The sequence below is a fragment of the Varroa jacobsoni genome, unplaced genomic scaffold (assembly GCF_002532875.2).
Source record: "Varroa jacobsoni isolate VJ856 unplaced genomic scaffold, vjacob_1.0 scaffold_752, whole genome shotgun sequence".
Classification (NCBI taxonomy): domain Eukaryota; kingdom Metazoa; phylum Arthropoda; class Arachnida; order Mesostigmata; family Varroidae; genus Varroa; species Varroa jacobsoni.
The window spans coordinates 137,177-155,599 of NW_019213654.1; the positions used below are offsets into that span (position 1 = coordinate 137,177).

General features: G+C 37.9%; 1 protein-coding gene and 1 long non-coding RNA gene across 3 annotated transcripts in view; both read right to left on the reverse strand.

The window, feature by feature from the left end:
- The window catches only part of LOC111263281 (uncharacterized), a 4,353-nt gene extending 1,843 nt beyond the window's left edge, over positions 1-2,510 (reverse strand). Inside the window, exon 1 of the long non-coding RNA XR_015312235.1 lies at positions 35-2,510. This is a non-coding gene — a long non-coding RNA (uncharacterized LOC111263281). The remainder of the gene's footprint in view (positions 1-34) is intronic.
- A 1,303-nt stretch (positions 2,511-3,813) lies between these two features.
- On the reverse strand, positions 3,814-17,359 carry LOC111263273 (ferric reductase SjCytb561). Of its 2 annotated transcripts, none has more exons than XM_022838225.2 (7): positions 17,262-17,359; positions 9,192-9,271; positions 8,394-8,698; positions 8,120-8,227; positions 7,615-7,757; positions 7,167-7,366; positions 3,814-7,068 (listed from the first exon to the last, which is right to left on the reverse strand). In XM_022838225.2, the coding sequence occupies exons 2-6, from the start codon at positions 9,261-9,263 to the stop codon at positions 7,209-7,211; spliced, it is 786 nt and encodes a 261-aa protein (XP_022693960.1). In that variant the 5' UTR covers positions 9,264-9,271; positions 17,262-17,359; the 3' UTR covers positions 3,814-7,068; positions 7,167-7,208. The 2 variants fall into 2 exon arrangements, with proteins under 2 accessions (XP_022693960.1, XP_022693961.1); XM_022838226.2 differs by lacking the exon at positions 17,262-17,359 and adding an exon at positions 16,177-16,482.
- Between the last annotated feature and the right edge of the window lie 1,064 nt (positions 17,360-18,423).

Consider the following 18,423-nt stretch of genomic DNA (forward strand, 5'->3'; position numbering starts at 1 on the left):
CACACACAGACTCACAAACACAGACAACGTTCACCTTTACTTCTACTTCGTTTCCTACTCGAAAAGATCCTCAGAGGAAAATTTGTGATACGCCCCCACCTAGAAGGGCAATGATTCACTATACAAATAGAGTAAAATAATAACAAACAAACAATTATTTTTTTGGGTATTTGCCTGTATTAGAAAAGTGCACTTGATGAAAAACAACTATAGTACCTATAAGATATTCACTGTTGGGAAACTGCCGACGTTAGCATGTGGGAACGTATAATATCTAACAATTCTCTTCTAGTTAATCCAATGTGCCTAATCAGTCCCCCTTATCCAGAGCTACCAGAATCAATGACACGTCAGTTAGATACAGTATTAATCAACATGTATGTATTCACACGTACAATACACGAGCGCTCATGAAAAGATGTTGTATGTATACAATATGGAGCCAGAACTATTGGATCTTTATTGTCAGCCACTTACAGCCCGGCTCACTTAGTCAAAGGCTATATGTACGATAGGTGACCATCAAACAGTTATGCCTACCTTGAAAATACAAAAAGTAATGACGAGCCATTATTTAAGAACGTTATTTGCGATATAGGAGCGAATAGCACACACAATGAATATAGAATAGTGATACGGCACAATTACGACTATTATACTGATCTATTGTAATATGTTGCCTACTTTTTCTGGATGAAAAATCCATGTGGTTATTCAGTCGATTACAGTAGGATAGGGTATGACGTGTTTGGAAAAAGTAAAAAATGCGATATTTTTGTTGAGATGCAGAGGTCCATCCATTTTATGGGTTTGTATATATATATGTATATATAGCCATTACCAAATCAAATAAGGCCGTCTAGAAATTTCACACATAACCGAATTCGATCAAAAATATATCCGCCAAAACCAAGTACTGCGTACGGTTTTTTCATTTGATGTGAAAGTCTGCTTTCTAACGATAGTACACGTGACGGCGCGATTATTTGAAAAGTATCTCTAAACTGCTGTGGATAGGAAGGCGGCTTGTTTATACGACAGTTTTTCATCACAACATTACGCACAATTTAGGTATTCGATTTTCTCGTTTTTCATTCATAGAGAGATTTTGTAAATTATGCGATGTAGCATAGCAATTATTATTACTATGACTATCTATCTAATGCCGTAACCGTAGCCTTTTTTCTAATAATTATCACGTGATTTTTTTGGTTACGCAAACTCGTTTTGGGATTAGCAAAAGACCTGACGGAGAGTAGCATACTCCGATAACCAAGCTCATACAAGAAAAGCGATCGGGTTTAGAGGGTCAAAAATTCGAAGTGTGCAGTTTACAATCTAGCCCATAATACGACGCATACGCTGCCCCCTGTCATAAAGAAAAATAGGAAATAAAAATGGAAAACAATACATAGAGTGCTAGCGAAAAACAGGATCATTCTAAAAAAGGACCAATTTTTAACTACATCATCGAGTGACAATGCGCGAAAAAATCATTGTGTCTATAGAAATTCTCTGACGTATTATTGAATGAATGGTTTTAACTGTCGTAGGCCAGCCAAAAGCCTTGCTTAAGCTGTGCACAGAAGTATGCTTGTTTCAAATGGGCCAAGATATTCGTTTGGACAATTAAAGTCTAGGGAATGGTCTGCCTTCTGGATTAATCGCATTTAGAGATTTTGCATAATAACTCTTAACATATAAACGACGTTGTGGCGGAAGATTTTACGAATCTTCTGCAACGCAACAAGTGGACAGGTAAAACATTTAAGCAAAATAACAATATAGACCGTGATTTCCATTCACGGCGCAAAAGCCCTATAAATTCGTAAGCGGTATTCGTATTAGTAAGGTAATTCAGTGTAAGGAAGCTGACTCACCTATGAGAGCAGTTTTTAGCCAGAAGCTATATATGTTTATGAATTACAAGTCATATACGGTAGATTGTGCCTCGAAGCTATCTATCCACTAATGGTGTTGAAGTTCTACTACGGCTCGGAAATTCATCTGACTTAAATCCGATTAAAAATGTGTGCCACTATATCAAAAGGTGGGTCAAGATTCTGCAGTCGAGCTGCAGCGCCGATCACAACTAACTAGATCGGAACTACAAAATACTAGCCTCGTTGAATGCCCTTCCTTTTATGGCAATTTGAAAATGCCCCCTGTAACGATAGTGTTGACCGTGTGGCGTAACTAGAAAGCAGATGGAAGTAGATTTCACATAAAAGGATCGTACGCGAACATTAAGTTCGGATACTAAGCTGTATTCAGTTGAACAATGAGTGGCTTTATCTGATTGGACAATGACTATACATATGTATGGTGTACACCGCTAGTTTGCTAGTCAAGACTAAACGCTAGGATAGTCGAAACGATCCACAGTGGTACGGTCGATAGACAATAAAAATGCGATAGAAAGCTTAATGAATGTACATGAATATTTTGAAGAGCAAAAATGAAAATATATATAGATTGTCTCTAGTAAAAAAAAAAAGCTTTGTACCTTCTTTTATTTACTACATTATATTGCATGCTTTTTACATTTAAAGTCTAGACTAAGTAGTAACGTTATTTCACTTTAGAGAGATAGAGCAAGTAATGTCAAATTACTTATTCTTTTCGAACGTTTTCTCGTATTTTCATTTTATTATATTAAATATATTGGTTACAGTCAAATTATAGTTGTTCGTAAAATCTTATATGGCTAGTATCCAATTCTATTCAAACCTTGTGTATATAAAATCTCTCTGTTATAGGTTAGTGTCGCACATTCTTTTAGCACCGTTTTTACATTAGCTTTTTACAAAAATTTATAGAAAAAAAAAGGTTAATTAGCAGGTACAGTAGACAGCGTTGAAGGGAGCCGAATGTAACGTGAAATTAATCCAAGGTTTTTATTATTGCTGCAGATAAATGATAACTTACCACATGTTTCCAACAAGGACGTTCCTCATACGCGTACCGTGTTTTCTTTTACCGCAATGGCTTGTAGTTATGTGGCCTGAAGAGGCAGCTAGTGGTTAACCAGTGTGCGATTACATCAAGGGAACATATATATATATATGAGTTATATGGTTTCGAGTTTTTCTTTCAATTGTCCTTGAATTTAGAAGAATAGTAAGCGAAGAGGTAATCACCGCACTATGACGGGGACATCTCTAACTTTCATGGCAGGAAATCCAATTTTAGATCTCTTGTGTACAGCTAGAAACACGAAGCAATTTCTAGGTTAATGTGCTTACGAATGCCCAATCATTGTTTAGTTTCCACGAAACAGTTTACATTAGAGTTTATGATACAGAGTGCATAGAAGCATATAGATATTTATACAGAGAAGCTCCTACTTACTAGAATGTACCGTCGAGGCGCGCTGCTTCGCGCCACTTTTCAGTTTCAGTTGTGTACCTTATAACTGACGTGTTAACGATGTATTTAAATGAACTTAAACATTTGTCAGATTTCTAGAATCTCGCTAACTGTGCGTTGAACCCACAATATATTTCTGGTATGTCTGCCCATCAAAAGCAGGATAATATACCATCTCAATTAATCGCAGGTAGAGTATGTAGTAGCCAAATACATTAGCTGGTGGTCCCGTCAGAGCAGCCAGGAGCAGCATCCTTCCTTCGCAAACTAGCGCGTAAAGCTCTTTGGTTGATCTACTAAAATATTCAAATTATAGCCACTATCACAGCTAGAAAAGTAATAGCCTATTATCCACGTTTGTATCAGTAAACCTACCCTGATAATATATCATCAAGTCAAAGTTCATAGTGCCTTTAACTTACTCGTAATTAGCTCGTAGAAGAGTGAAAACTTTAGACCAGCAAGCAAAAACAAATCTTGTTTTTGCTTTGTTTTTTATTTCCTTCTATTGATTATGTACATATTTTTTTTTGCTTCACTCATAGTTTTGAGGCTGGCGCTTTAAACGCTGTTTGCCTACGGTATTATATATACGCTTGTATGTAACACCCAAAAGTTTTTTGAGGTAACTCTATTTTTGGTTTTCGGCTAAAGCTACTTATTCTACAACCATATGGAAATACCGAACATTCATTCTTGTCGTACCAAATATGACTACAATACGGTTTTACATGTATGACATCGAATAACAGAGTAATTCACTTTTGCAAAATTTCAATGCAATTTTTATATATAGGTTTAGTCTGCTACAGCTAATTTGAGATATGTCAACTATAAAAGAATTGCCAACTCTGAATAGTCAGAATATATATATAGAGCTTTGTTGCACATACATACACCGGTTACCTTACCGTTGTCATAAGCTTTTGTGCTGATAAGTATACGAGCAGAGGTCTTCGTCTCGATATTCGCTCGTATAAATTCAGTGTTCCCAGCGACTTTTATTCAGTTTAGTTCACATCATATTCTATTTCGCTACATATTTTTTCGTAGATTTTTTTCTCTATCGCTCCCATCCTTATAGAATATAGGGATTCATTTATTACAATGTCAGACATACTTCTTCGTTTTGAGTTAAGTACAGTCCTTCACAAGAGCAGTTCCATAATGTAGGAGTGTCATATCATGTTAACTCCTGTAGGTATATAGCTGCAAATTCCTCTTCTCCTGGAGATGATTTATATGCATTGCTAAATACATAGGTATTATTGAAATATAATGGGTTTATATACCTAGGTTTGAGAGTGCTATGCTATTCATGTTCAGCATTCTGGCTAGCAATAACTAATGATATCGAAGCATCTTACGCTTCACGTTGGACAATATTATGGGTTTTGCTCATTGACAATATAGTCTTCAAGGATTTCTTGATGTAGCGTGCACGTAGATGGATTAGCAACCCGTCGTAAACTTTGATTCGATAAGAAAAACGGAAGATGCCGCCTCACATCGAGATGATAGAATATGTCAGATGAAATCTCTCAGACACTGTCATTTCTGTGTGTGAGCATAGTTTATTCCTCGCTTATATTACTTGCTCTCACGTATTGGCTCCTAACAAAGGTTTTCGTTGAGTACGAGAAAAAATTTCGATCTACTTAATGGTAACAGCAATAAGCAAAATGTATTGTATCATAGTCTCTTTATATAGATCGAATTAGATTTCGTTTACAGTATTACGTTACGTATACAGGTCATATGGAAGGATTACGGTCAAAATACAAAAAAATAGATGCGGGGCTAGTACATAGCGTTTTCGTCACGGACAGAGTAGTCAAAATGAAAACAGACGAAAGTCTGCCTGTTCTGAAATATACTTCAGCGACCTTTCGAGTAGCTCCGTTTCATCACGTACTTGTGAGACTATTAATTTCTCTGTTATAGATATATCCGGAATGTTGACATGCCACGTACTACCAAATCGTTGTTAAATTAACATTCCCAAAATCGGGCCGAAACATCCTCTGGATTTCACAGCTCTGCACAGCTTTTTCTACATGTCTTAATTAGAAGGGCGCTAATACATATAGGCCTACTTCTATAATTTATTTAGAGTATTTAATACGATATTTAACTAGTAGTCTACTTTAGGTTTTCATTTGCAGAAAGCGTGTTCGTCAGAAAGACATGGGGGCGTCGAATTATTGCAATGGACCTTAAACATCTTAAACGGACTTTCCAGCCACAATCGTTTAGTTTCCGATAGCATGGGGGCTCTGAAAGGCAGTTTCCGTAGTAGAAGGCGTATCTTCAGTAGGTCTAAAAGAGGGACGCGTTGCTAAACATTAGCTATGATCAACATGAATGAAGTTGCGTGCAAATTTGGGGATACGATGGCCGAAATGTTTTACAGTTAGTAGCAATGATTGTAGTTACACCAACGTTAGGCGGATGACTCGAACAAGTTTACTGATTCTAAACTTCCCCCTGGCAAGCAGTAATAAGCAGATGGCTAAAAAAAGTGGAGGAATTACCGATATGGATAGGTTCATCTAAAGTTATTGTATTTTCTGCTATTACACCAAGAGAAAGATTCTTAGCTCTAACGGAGGCCTCTTTTAACGCACTGAATAAGAATGAAAAGTATTTGCGTAGACTTGTTCCTAACAACTAATGCAAAAGATGCATTTCAGGTTCAAATCGTAAATTAAAACAACTCATGCTATGGTTAGTATATCACAGACCCGTCAGTCAATCACAAGGGACCCCATTCATTGAACAAAAATGAGCCGGTCCTCGAACTAACTAAGCAATTTAATTACGCAAGAACATTTCTTTAATCTCTGTATCCCATTATCACGTCATACGTTATTGTTTTGGAGGGACCTTACATATATACCACCGGTCAAATAGTGTGTTTAAGGATAGTGATGATGGGAGGAACTAAATTCTATTGGAAAGGATTCTGTTTCGCCGAAGGAATACAGAACAATGACGATGCGCAGGTCCGTCGAAAAGGAAAAAGCGATCTACTCTAATGCTGTCGTCGTGGGGAGAGAAGTCTAAAAAAGTTTGTGACCTCTGAATATTAGTGTGACAGACCCATGCTGATATATCTATCGTTTTGGCAGTGGGTTGTTTTTAATTAAACGTGGTCAGATTTAGTGACTTTGCAAACCACTCGGCACCTCGCAAAATGCAGGAATTTTTTTACTATCGTTGAATCGTATTTGCCCTATTGACCACTATATTTGTGTGCACGTTAATAGGACGAAGGATAGGTTACGGGTGATCCTAATCTTCATTTTAATACCTAGATACTATTCTTGCTGAGAACGTTTTGATCACGGGCTGTAGGGTTTGAATATGATTTGCGCTGTCGTCATTAGTGAATTTAGTGTACTAAAAAAATGCTAAAGCTGTATCTGTTGTCTACACCTCTTAGTTAGTACACCCATATTCAAGGATTCTCACTCCGTTCACAATAATACGTTTACAGCATCAAACGTAATTTAACGCGACTGGCCTTATCAACCAAGGCTCATAGGTGTAACAAACAAAAAAACATCTTGTATGAGGTAAAGGCCTACTTAATAGATTCCACATTGGTTTGCCGATACGGAACGTTGATTGCATTGAAAACGCGGGACCAAGGACTAAGGTGTCAGCTTGATTATATCGTAGAGCATGACCGTCCACCTGAAACAATAGCGGTCTACTTGTAAATCTACACACTGTGTACGGCGTTAAGCACAAAATCGGAGGACAGAGAATTAGCGACAGTGCTGGGACCTTACCACAAGTAGGCTTTAACTTGTGCGGGAAAAGACGAGTCTAATTTAGTTGTCACCTCCAATGGCGCCACTGTTCCCAGCGGTATTTTCCTCTTCAGAGTAGTCGAGCGGTAAAACCTGTTCTTCGGCGAGGGCAATTCTTTTGTAGGCCGGTTGCGACACGAGATAGAAGACAAGCATGACGAAAATCACAATGCAAACACCTATAGAAATATCGTCCATAAATGAGCGCATACACAAAAATTACCCTTACGCCTTCAAAGTTTAGCACGACAAGAAAGTTATCCTAAACTCCATAATTCAAACAGAAGATATAACAAACAGAAGAAACACTATTTATGATCAAGAAATTACTTCATTTCGATACAAAGACATTTGTTCCATATACCTTGTTTGGTTAACTTATTACATTCTTAATATTTAGCAAATCGCACAGATGAATGGTTCATACCCAGCGCATTGCCGATCTGTGCTCCAGCAGGCAATTTATGGTAGTCCTTATTGAAAATATTCTTCTCAGTGATTCCCATCAAAGCGGCGCAAGTCGACAGAATGAAAATCATAGTCCCCCCAAGGACGTGTAAGGGAAGGTACCTAACGTTGACAACAAGGACACATAAGCTTATCATTGGTCACTGTTATAATAATTCTAACCTTTGAAAGAGCTGACTTCATTAACTAGACTATACGTAGGTAGATTTTGGATTTTTTCTGTTAACACTTGCATAATTCAATAAACCGATCAAAAATAGCAAAGAAGCAGTTATCTTCAAAGAAATAGCCTTCACCTACTATTAAAGAAACGATTATATTTCGGCTTCCAAAAATATCGCGTGTCGTCGCTAGAGGCACATGTTCCGCTTTACGACGACTGTCATCCAGTATGAAATCATACAGTGTAAATTAATATATATATATTTTGCTAACATTTTCCAGTTTCAGTCTTCTGAAGTTACCTGCTACGAAGTGATTTGCGAACTCTCGGATACAGGAAGGACACAAAACCAGCAAGAAATTGGACAGCAAACATGATCACAGCTGAGATCCCAATCCACGAGTGGAGACTGAAACCAGGCAAGTCAATCGTTGCTATAATTTTGTGATACAAGTACGCAGGAATGGACACGAATTTACTAAATAGATATTAAAGCTAAAAGCCATTACTGACAGGGATACTTCGTATTCATAGAAAATACGCGCAGTGTCGACGAGTTCCGCCCGGACATTTACCTGTACAAATTGGGAATGGGTGTTTTAGCATAGTTATGCGAATCGAAGACGGCCTTTAGACCGACCACAACGAACACAAACGCGACGAAATGGAGAGCGGCGTGGATTGATTTGAGACGGGGCTTTGCTTCGTTGCGAAGTGCTCGATAAATGAGAATCGAGTCACCCTGAATGGCGATCAGTCCTAGCGTCATAAGTAGCGGATGCCAATTGAACCATTGCCCAGGGCTCGAGGGGCCGGCAAAGCCCTGATTATAATACGCGCCCCATGCCACTACTAGTACGATGGCGATACCACCAAACACCTATGTAAAACGAATCAAGTACATCATCTTAGCGAAACCACGACACAACGATTAACATGCTTTTCCCATGCGATAGTAACGCGCGCCTCAATCTTACTGCGTAGTCTGGACAAAAAATTCTGCAAGCAGCATGCTTCTTCAGCTTATCGTATTCGATGTCCAAATCTGAAAACAACGACCTCTAAAAGGTTCAATGTTGACGCATTTAAGATAGAAAAATTGCTCAAATTGCAGCAAAATAAATGTTTTAAATAAAATGTATTAGTATTCCAGCAAAATTTTCTCCGAGCAACGAGTAAGGAGTTGATGATATTTAATGATTGAACGCTCAACGCAACTAAAGAACATTACTTTGTGTAACTTAAGCACTATAATTAATCGAAACAATCGTAAATATCGTAGTTAACGTTAGTGCTTGTGGCACATATTCAGTGATACAATCTAAATCACTGTAATGTGTAAGTCGCGGATTCATTAGCCCATGCTGGTATACCTGAGACAGGATGAAGAGAAAATTGAAAAAAGAGAGATCTTGTCGGATAGGAAAATCTTGGTAAGTGTCCATGTTGGCACCTGGAATTTAAAGAAACCAGGAATACAAATATAAATCTTGTTTTTACTTTCAGGCTTGAATGTATAAGACCTTGCAACTTGGAATTGTTACCTTAAGCTTAGCACGCTTACAGAGGCAGGGGACTAACCATGGATCCAATGGTGAGAGTGCTTGTAGACGCGGCTTTCGCCCGCTAAAAGTTGTGCCGATGCGCATAACTCAATTAGCTAGATGTTTACATGCATTTAGATCATTGACGTTTCTTGAGAATAGGTTAGAATTGAGCTTTTTTTTTAAGTTAATTCTATTTTAAGCTGGGGCCGATTAATGCACACACGAGGCTCTGTAACATAAAATTATTATTTGGCAATAATTGATGATTAAGAATATGCACAGGTCACCCTTAAGTGTAAATTGCTAATTTCTATGTAGATAAAAAATCAAGGGAGTTCCGTGGAGAGGCCGCGTTTGTAGTTATCTTGTATGTAAATCCAGCTATAACACAATTGTTGAAGTGCATGCGTATACGATTGGACGTATGATCGAAAATCGCATCTACTAGGAATACTTGTATGTCGCGGGCGTATGCTGATTGTATGTCCAAAACTGATAACCTCTTCTAGGACTCACTTCCCTCTTCTCTCGGACTTCACTTACTATGGACACGACCTTTTTTTCTAGTTTTTAGTGAAGGTTCGATACAAAACATGTGGTGATAAAATGAAAAATAATTTCAGGTTACCTGATTAATAGTGATGTAGCTGTTGTACTTAGGTTACAATTTCAGGCTGTCGTCCTTTGATCCTACCTCTTTAGAGCCAATTGAAGTTTTCGGTCCGACAAACCAAGTTGTTGTTGTTCATTGAGTAGGCTCTCATTATAGAGTCTCTAATGCAGTGTACCTTAGGAAAGGCTTATTATTGAAAACTTATAATTATTTTTTCACACTCCTTGGCAAACAAAAAATTGCGAACAGGGTTTATGTGATTGTTAAAATTTAACTCTAATAGTAGGATGTTGCCTTCCCTTATTTACAGATCCGTCGTGATTGTCATATACGGCCTAGTCTCGAAACCTACGTGCCATAATAAATTGTGTCGGAAACAATCTAAATACGAGCCAAAAGCACATGTTGCTATTCGGAACGTTTTCCTACATGAAAACGGTACAGCTCGATTGTAAGAACCTATGAAATGGTTTTCCTAATTCTGGCAGACAAGGCAAAATGTCAGTTGTGACAAACAGGACGCAAGTTGAAAAGAGCTGGCTCGATGCGACCTACGTAGTCGTAATATAGCGTCAACCAAATAGCAAATAAGCATATTGGTTGATGTACTACAACCATACGTATGACATGTACAACTCGAATCACAAGAGAATGTGGTTTAGATTTAAAAAAAACGTGTACTATAATAATAATATATAAAAAGGAAAAATATCCGTTCCCATCAGGAAACGTTCCCATCAACTCCTAGCTAAACTCAACCTCCGCACATAGGCCATTCGATCTACTAATTAAGTTGTTATGATGAAAGGTTGAGCAAAGAGTTGACCGAAAAGCGTGTAGTACTTCGCTTCCACAAAAAAAACATATAACAAATGTCCTTTATTGGCCCCTATTGGTAAATCGCCAGTAAACTATCACGAATAAATCTTAGCTTAAACTATACCCGCATCCATAGGAAAAAGTAAATAGACGCACGACAAGGTAGAGAAATAGCCTATTTTAAATATGAACAAATATAACATTACATACTTTGTAATGTTATATTTGTTGTCGGAAGTACTTGTTCATGTCGTGAATATATTACCTTCCCGTTTGCAATAACAAAAGCTAACTAAAGCTGAGTTTTTCGTCTGCTATCGTCGGTAAGCACAGCTTTAGAAGCAAATCACACATATTAACTGGGCCATGGAAACTACACTTTTAGCGATCGATAACTGTTACCACTCGGCTCAAAATCCTTGCGGCGATCCAGGTGTCTAGTATCTTTTCTAAACACGAGTTTCAATACCCGTTTCGACAAGTAGAAAGTTTTGCTCATCATCAATATCATAGTGATAGATATACAATATACCAGAGTAGCAGATCTAGCGGACAACTGTTTATAAGCTTAATTCTGTTTATTATAAAATAGAAATAGATGTTCGGGACAACTGTTTACGGCAACTGATATGTTGCGTATTGAATTGAGCGCATCGATAGTTGAACATAAAATAGTGTTAGGAATTCATATTACAATACAAAGGTTGTGCTTCTACCAGCTAAGAAACTACTAGCCGATAATTGTTCGAAGGATTTGCGACCTAAATATTGATCAGGGTTCAACTGCGGCGTACATGTTAGCGCAAAAACATAGCGAACACCTTATCACCAGGCATAACACATTGCGTGTATTTTCGTATTTGGCCTTTTTATTGTTCGTACAGCCAACCTCACTAGCAATAGAACAGGAAAGAGAGATAAATAGATCATTCTTCATATATCAAATTTTACGCTTATATGCACGTGTAGTGGTAGAGGAACGTCCATATTTGGCCTATTTCTGTGTTTATCGGGGGTAGCTGACGAAATCAATTGAACAAATACCTCAACGGTTTTAAGTGAAAGCACATTGATCAGGAACAAGTTGATAATATGTTCGCAGTATAATAATAAATATTATATATAAAACAACTTCGTGAAACATAAATGGTGGCCACGTAGAAGGTAAATAGCTCGTTAGCAATCACTTATAACCTTTGCACAATTGACAAGCAGCGTTTTTTTTTTTCAAATCAAGAATAAATGTCTCATACATACGTATTCAAGTTTAGGCACACTTGGATAGCAAACATTCAAAATACATCGTAATGAGAGAGGCTGCGGGTGCTAATGTCTTGATAGTAACTCTTTAATTAAAGAGTTACTATCAAGACATTTTTTTTATTTATTTAAAGAGTATTTTTTGCAAAACACTTTTTTTAACAAACGAGAAATATTCACACCCTTTATAGGTAAAAACAGATCTCTCAGCGCGGCTTAAACATACATTTTTCTTCAAAGATTGATCATCCGTTACGAACATTGTTGTGCATCATGATTTGTTTGAACTATATGAAACCATAAACGATAAGATTATTTATATGGGATATTCAACCTTTTTCTATCTGTACTACATAGAACTATGGTAACTATCCTAGCTGATATGGACATTTTAGCATCGTGTTTAATCGTCCACACGAAAAAACAGCGTAGCCCCATTCAATCTACTACTGTTGACAAATAACACAATTACTCAGTTCTAAGCCATGGATAAAAATAGCAAATTTGCAGGTAAACCTAAAGCTTTCTAATGGCGACTGTAAAGTCTCTTTAACATTACAAAAATAATTAGACGTTTCTCTTTGTAATATATTCCTTAGGTTTTATTGGATAGGTCACATGATAAACTCAATTTTCATCATCTATTTTTTTTATATTATAGAATTTCAAAAAGAATAAACTAAGCCGTTGATCAGTGTGATGTGACCAAGTTGAATATCATCGTACATTTCGCGCATACATAACCCGAGAATTTAAGTAGAATGTCGCTAAGCCATATATCGCACTGCCTCATCCTGCTTTCTAGTGCCAAAAACTTAATTGCGCAAAAAATGAACTCTTACAATAGGGAGATAAGAATATCTCCGCAGGATGCCGAATAGACTACGATGGCGGAAGCAAGGCGACCTATGGCGTTTACAATCAACCGAAAATCTGATATGCATGGTAGGCTTTCCAAGAGGTTCTGCATGAGAACTTGACGTCGACTTCACGCAGTCTTATATCAGTCTGCGCCAGTAACCAGTAAAGGTGGATTACTATCACAGACTACTGAACGACTAAGTGTCTCATTCTAGATTTAAGCCATGACTTGGTAACGAGGCTGTTCTACAATCATGAAACACTATAATAAGAAGAGACTTTGAAGCTCTTCTATGCTAATCGCACAAATCATAGAATAAATCCTACTAGTGAACCAATAGTACTAGTAACAAAAGCCCCGTTATACAAAGATCTCAGGACAAAACTCCTAGATCCTTGTATGATGACGTGATTGCCAGACGTATTGCCGCACCGACGAAAAATGACTAAATACGATTTGTGATTTAAAAATTCGCACTGCAGTCCTTCACACGCTCTCAAGACTTCCACTCCGAAAAACTTTCAGATCGCAAGACATGATTTAAAAGCGGCACGTTACAACGATTCTAGCCTTATCTTCGGGTAGTAGACAGACTTTAGTTCTGCCTGAGAAACGAAATACGTTTTCTATGGGTGTGTGGTTTGATAAACTCTGAAACACTTGAACGAAAAAGCAAATGCCACCCTTGCAATGCCACGCACGCGCAAAATAATACGTTCAGTCTAACGACACACCAGTACAAATTAGTCCTAAACCTAGTACATCTCTCAGATTTACAGAGCGCAAGATTGACGCACGATTTTGGCCCAGAGATATTCCACAAAGAACCAAGCATATTTTAATTAAAAACCTCCTAATACATGAAGTATGCGATGTATTACGCTGGAAAGCAATGTCTGTTCCTTAACTATCAATAAAAACGTTTTACACACGTATGTTAACTGTCTAGAGGAGTAAACAGTAGAGTTAAGAGTGGATTCTCATCGAAATCCATCAAAACGGACAATTAGAACAGTTCATTGCAAGCTAACCACTAGTAGACGATAATAATAAATCCTCTGCTACGACCTATGCCATAGCGACAATACAGAACGAAAAGCAGATTGCGATAAGATACCGGATTTGACCTAAGATACACTGAATGTTATCTCGCTGATGCCCTGTAAAACGTGTAGCCATTATGCAGAAACCTGATCGTTTGATATATTTTAGGGCAGATTTTAAACTACGATGGGCATTCTCGAGATAACTGCTATGCATGCCGTTAACCGTAATAACCTATTTTTAGGGAATTGTCGAATGCAAAAAGACAAAAACTATGGTCGACACTATCCGTAGATTCAGCAACGCTGAAGGTAGTGAAAGTTCAGAGTGGTACCATGTTTTGAAGAATGGAATTCGACAGGTAACTTAATTGGTTATTTGCGGATGTTTATTTCTGATGGGAGAAAACTGTTTATTAATTAGTGGCACATTTTTCATAAAGGTTTATGGAAAGATTACATGAAATCCACGATTGCGACTAAATCGCTTGGAGTGTGATGCTCCGGTGGTAGTAGTTTAGAAAGAAACGGGCAATCAGGTTTTACTTCCGGTCTGAATGGTGTATTAGAAGACCATTCTTACTATGCTCAATCGCAGAGAATATATCTAGCCAATAAATCCTATGAAGGCATATTTAAGACTGAAATTGATCATGAATAAAGGAAACTCCCCAATGTATCTATGGTTGGGATAGACTTTTATTTGGAATGAAAGTAGCCTCTGCTATCTTCCAGGAGGTACTAGATGAAATGATTAGTAGATCAACTGATGAATCACCATATTTAGATGACATTATAGTTATCGGCTCCAAACATAATAACTTGAGCTTGATCAACTCTTTCACTCAATTAAAGACTGTTGACTCAAAGTCTGCTTTTTTGAAACATCAGTTACCTACTTAGATTTCATTATGAGACAGTCGTAAGCCAGATCTAGTGAAGACTGAAGTGCGAAGACAAATATGCCTTCATTTCCAAATATGAAGAAAAAAATTATTGCGGTTATTACACGGAACAAACACGCTACCTAACATCTATAAGTAATCCGTGAGCCCCTTGATCAACTCCTGTTGAAAGATTTAGAGTCGGAAACAGAGAATGCCAGAAATCCTTAAATAAAACTAAACCTTTAAAATCAAATTTGTTACGTACTTAGCCCTTCACTATCGATTACAGTCGCAGCTCATACTAGGAAATCCGTATGGCTCGGAAAGAGTTATACCGTACGCAAGTCGTCTTCTAAATAAATAAGAACAAAGCTACGCGCGAATTAAAAAAGAAGCCCTAACACTCCTCTCGGTCAGATAACATACAAGGACAAAGGTTTTTGTGACCATAAACCACTGTTCTCTATTCGGTAGAAAAAAACGAATTCTACTTTATACAGCTAATAGATTACAGAGATAGTTCTATTGGGATACTCGTTTGAGATACAATATAGAAGAAATAGCGAGTTCGGCAATGCTGAAGCCCTATCGCGCCGCATTACTAACGACGAGATTCGCTATCTATGGTCTAATAACGTTTTTAATGTTACAAATAAAATCAATATGACGCTACAGAAAGCGATCACATGTCTGAAGACAAATGGCCGAAAACCTCGTTGATTTAATAATTGAGTATCTATAATGAAAGAATGTCTTTTATTGAACGATAAAATTGTTAACCAAATTATATTATTAAGCAAACTTATTAAAATAATTATACGCCAATCACTTAAGCAGCACCAGAACTAAATAGGACAAAACGTAATACATATGCTGGCTGCGGACCGATAACGACATCGGAACTATGGCCTGGCACTGTTTCCATTGCATCAATCAAGTTAGTACAACAGCGACACCTGGTGTTCTTGACTGCATAATTCAGGTGGCGTAGGGTACACACCCTAAATCAATCACAACTGCTGCAATCATTTACGAACTATAATAAACGTTCACACATGTTAGCAACCTATACACATTGGCTATTAACAACTGTCCTTAATTCAGATCAGGAACATTTGCTAATTTCGCCAAATTTTTGGAAATTTATTACGTCAGAATCGCTAGTTAAATTATTTAGCCGAGTGATTCGTTAATATTTTTTAGAAAAATTATTCCGATTCAACTCGTGACCTACAACTAATGTCCTGCAAGAGTTTTTTCAAAATTGGCAGGAGTTGTGTCAGCATGTCGTGTACGACAGCTCTTTTTAGAGAACATAGTTTGTTACCTGTTGAAATTCGAAAAGGAGGTGAGGATCCGTATTTTAAAATAAACCTTGCTACAATGTATGGACACGTGACTTAGAAGATGGGAACACTCGAGTTGGCCACCAGGACAAGTTTTACCATAGATCAAAGTCGTTGTATACAAAGTCAAAGTAAAAAAACACAAAATGAACCTGAAGGTAAAGAACAATCGTTCTTAAATAGGATGTTAGGGAACCTTATCGACGCTCCGAGATGCTTGTATTGCGCTGCGCGGATGCATTGAATAGGTAATCACATTCAAAACGGCAAGACAATGCAGCGTTTGACAGTCTCTTTCCAGGCTATTCGTAAGTGCAAAAGGCGAACAATTAACTAACCGAGAAATTTATCTAGCCTATTAATGCAGCGTCTCTTTCTAGATATTAACCTATATAGAATTAACCTATAATATCTAAGTTTTTCAAAAGCGCAAACTGTAAGTAAGATTTAAAATAGCAGAACATTTCCTCAATATACTGTGCATCAGCTTTACGCATTCAAGTTAATGGATGTCACGAGCCTAAACATATTGTAAATGCACTTTCATGGCACAATTGTTGAATAGCCATCTAAGTACACTTGGGACCTACATTTGGTGCTAATTTTTCATTTAGTTATATGGATATAACGGCTTTAATTAAATTTCGACAACTTTTCATAGAAATGACTGACCAGCTGTTTGCTTAGCCCGTTGGCGGCCATATCTATGAGGGCTTTTTTTTTCTCTTCACCTCATGTGCTTCGCCACCTTTTTAAGCTCCAGACCATATTCTAGATACATTAGCTTAAAACGTGCCGTGAGCCCATTGAGCGGCTGACAAGTTTTACTGCCCCATCACACATACATCTAGGTTCATCTGGGTTCCACGAGAACTTTATACAAATATAACCTATAGAAAAATATCATTGCCACCCTTTGTAAAATTTGAAATGTGTACCGGCTTCGCCAACCTGCGTATCAGTGGATTAATTGCCGAGCGGTCCTTTACACTCGCAGCGTATAGGAGCCACTGAACTACCACAACTGACGCAACACGAACCGGCCAATTCACCACAAAACACGTACCGTTTCGCGAACACCTGTAGGAGCTGCAGTGGCCACTACTTTACACACTCTTTCTCAGTCTGTCACTACCACACTCAACCAGATGATGGATGTCGGCAGAACCCAAAATGTTCTTCGAGTGGCAGATTCGAGACATAACTAAATAACGACGCGCGACGCGCAGATGAGCACCGAAAAATCTCCCGCTGAACGGAGAGTCAAAACTACGATTAATACTAACGCCGTGGACTTGGAGCGAAACGGACAACTGTTTAAAATAATTCGTTGTACACTGTTTGCACTTGAATGTTATTCTTATTTAATAGGCCACCATCTCGCGCACAAAGGCATCACAAGCGCTTTTTTTTTTATTTGTATCAATCTAGTCGTTTCTCACTATATTTTTTTGTTCTTAATTAAACATTTTGTTGTAAATTCTTGTCTCACAGCGGAACAGTTATACTTGAAACAGGTGGGGGGTTGTGTTTGGCTAAGGCCTTGTTTATAATGTGGTAAACAATAATCAATATTAAACAATAATCTATCAGACGGATGGCTTCCACCACGAAACGAACTATGCCAACGCCCGAACCTACACCACTGTCTTCCTAAAATTAACACACAATCACGTTACGCACAAAAATATCACTGGAACTATCTACACCTGCCCCGGTGCAACATGCCCTGCTCATACGTACGTCTTAAATCTACAATGAGTCTCAACCAAAAGATGCCCATCTTGCAAACGGCAGCGCTGCAAGGGAACAAAAGTAACAGCTGTTGCCACACGTCCGTACATCTAATCATTCGAAGTAGAAAATGTTATTTTAAACAAGTTAGCGACCAACCATACGGCATCTTTTTGACGGAATGTCATTGTAATGTCTGGATACGCCTTCGGTTCCGCTAGCCTGCTATTTCTAATTTGATAAAATAAAAGTGCGTTTTTAACGCTCAATGGGTACGCTCTAGAAGCAACGTTTTCCCTGCCCGTCTAACTAGGAAAACTGTGCCTTTTCATTGACAAGTAGGCGTATGGTAACAGAGTGTGAGCGCGCCACCGAATAAGGCTTCAGAGTTATGTGAACGCGCGAAATACAATGGTGGAACGAACATCGCGCGTTTGTATGTTCACACTGAGTACCGCAAAAAGTACGTAAAATTATATAAGCGATTAGCTTTA

Coding starts and splice junctions, on each gene's coding strand:
- LOC111263273 (XM_022838225.2), bottom strand. CDS start 9,263: ATGGACACTTACCAAGATTTTCCTATCCGACAAGATCTCTCTTTTTTC. Junction 8,228..8,393: donor CCCATTCCCAATTTGTACAG/GTAAATGTCCGG, acceptor GCCTGGTTTCAG/TCTCCACTCGTGGATTGGGA. Junction 7,367..7,614: donor ACAGATCGGCAATGCGCTGG/GTATGAACCATT, acceptor ATATTTCTATAG/GTGTTTGCATTGTGATTTTC.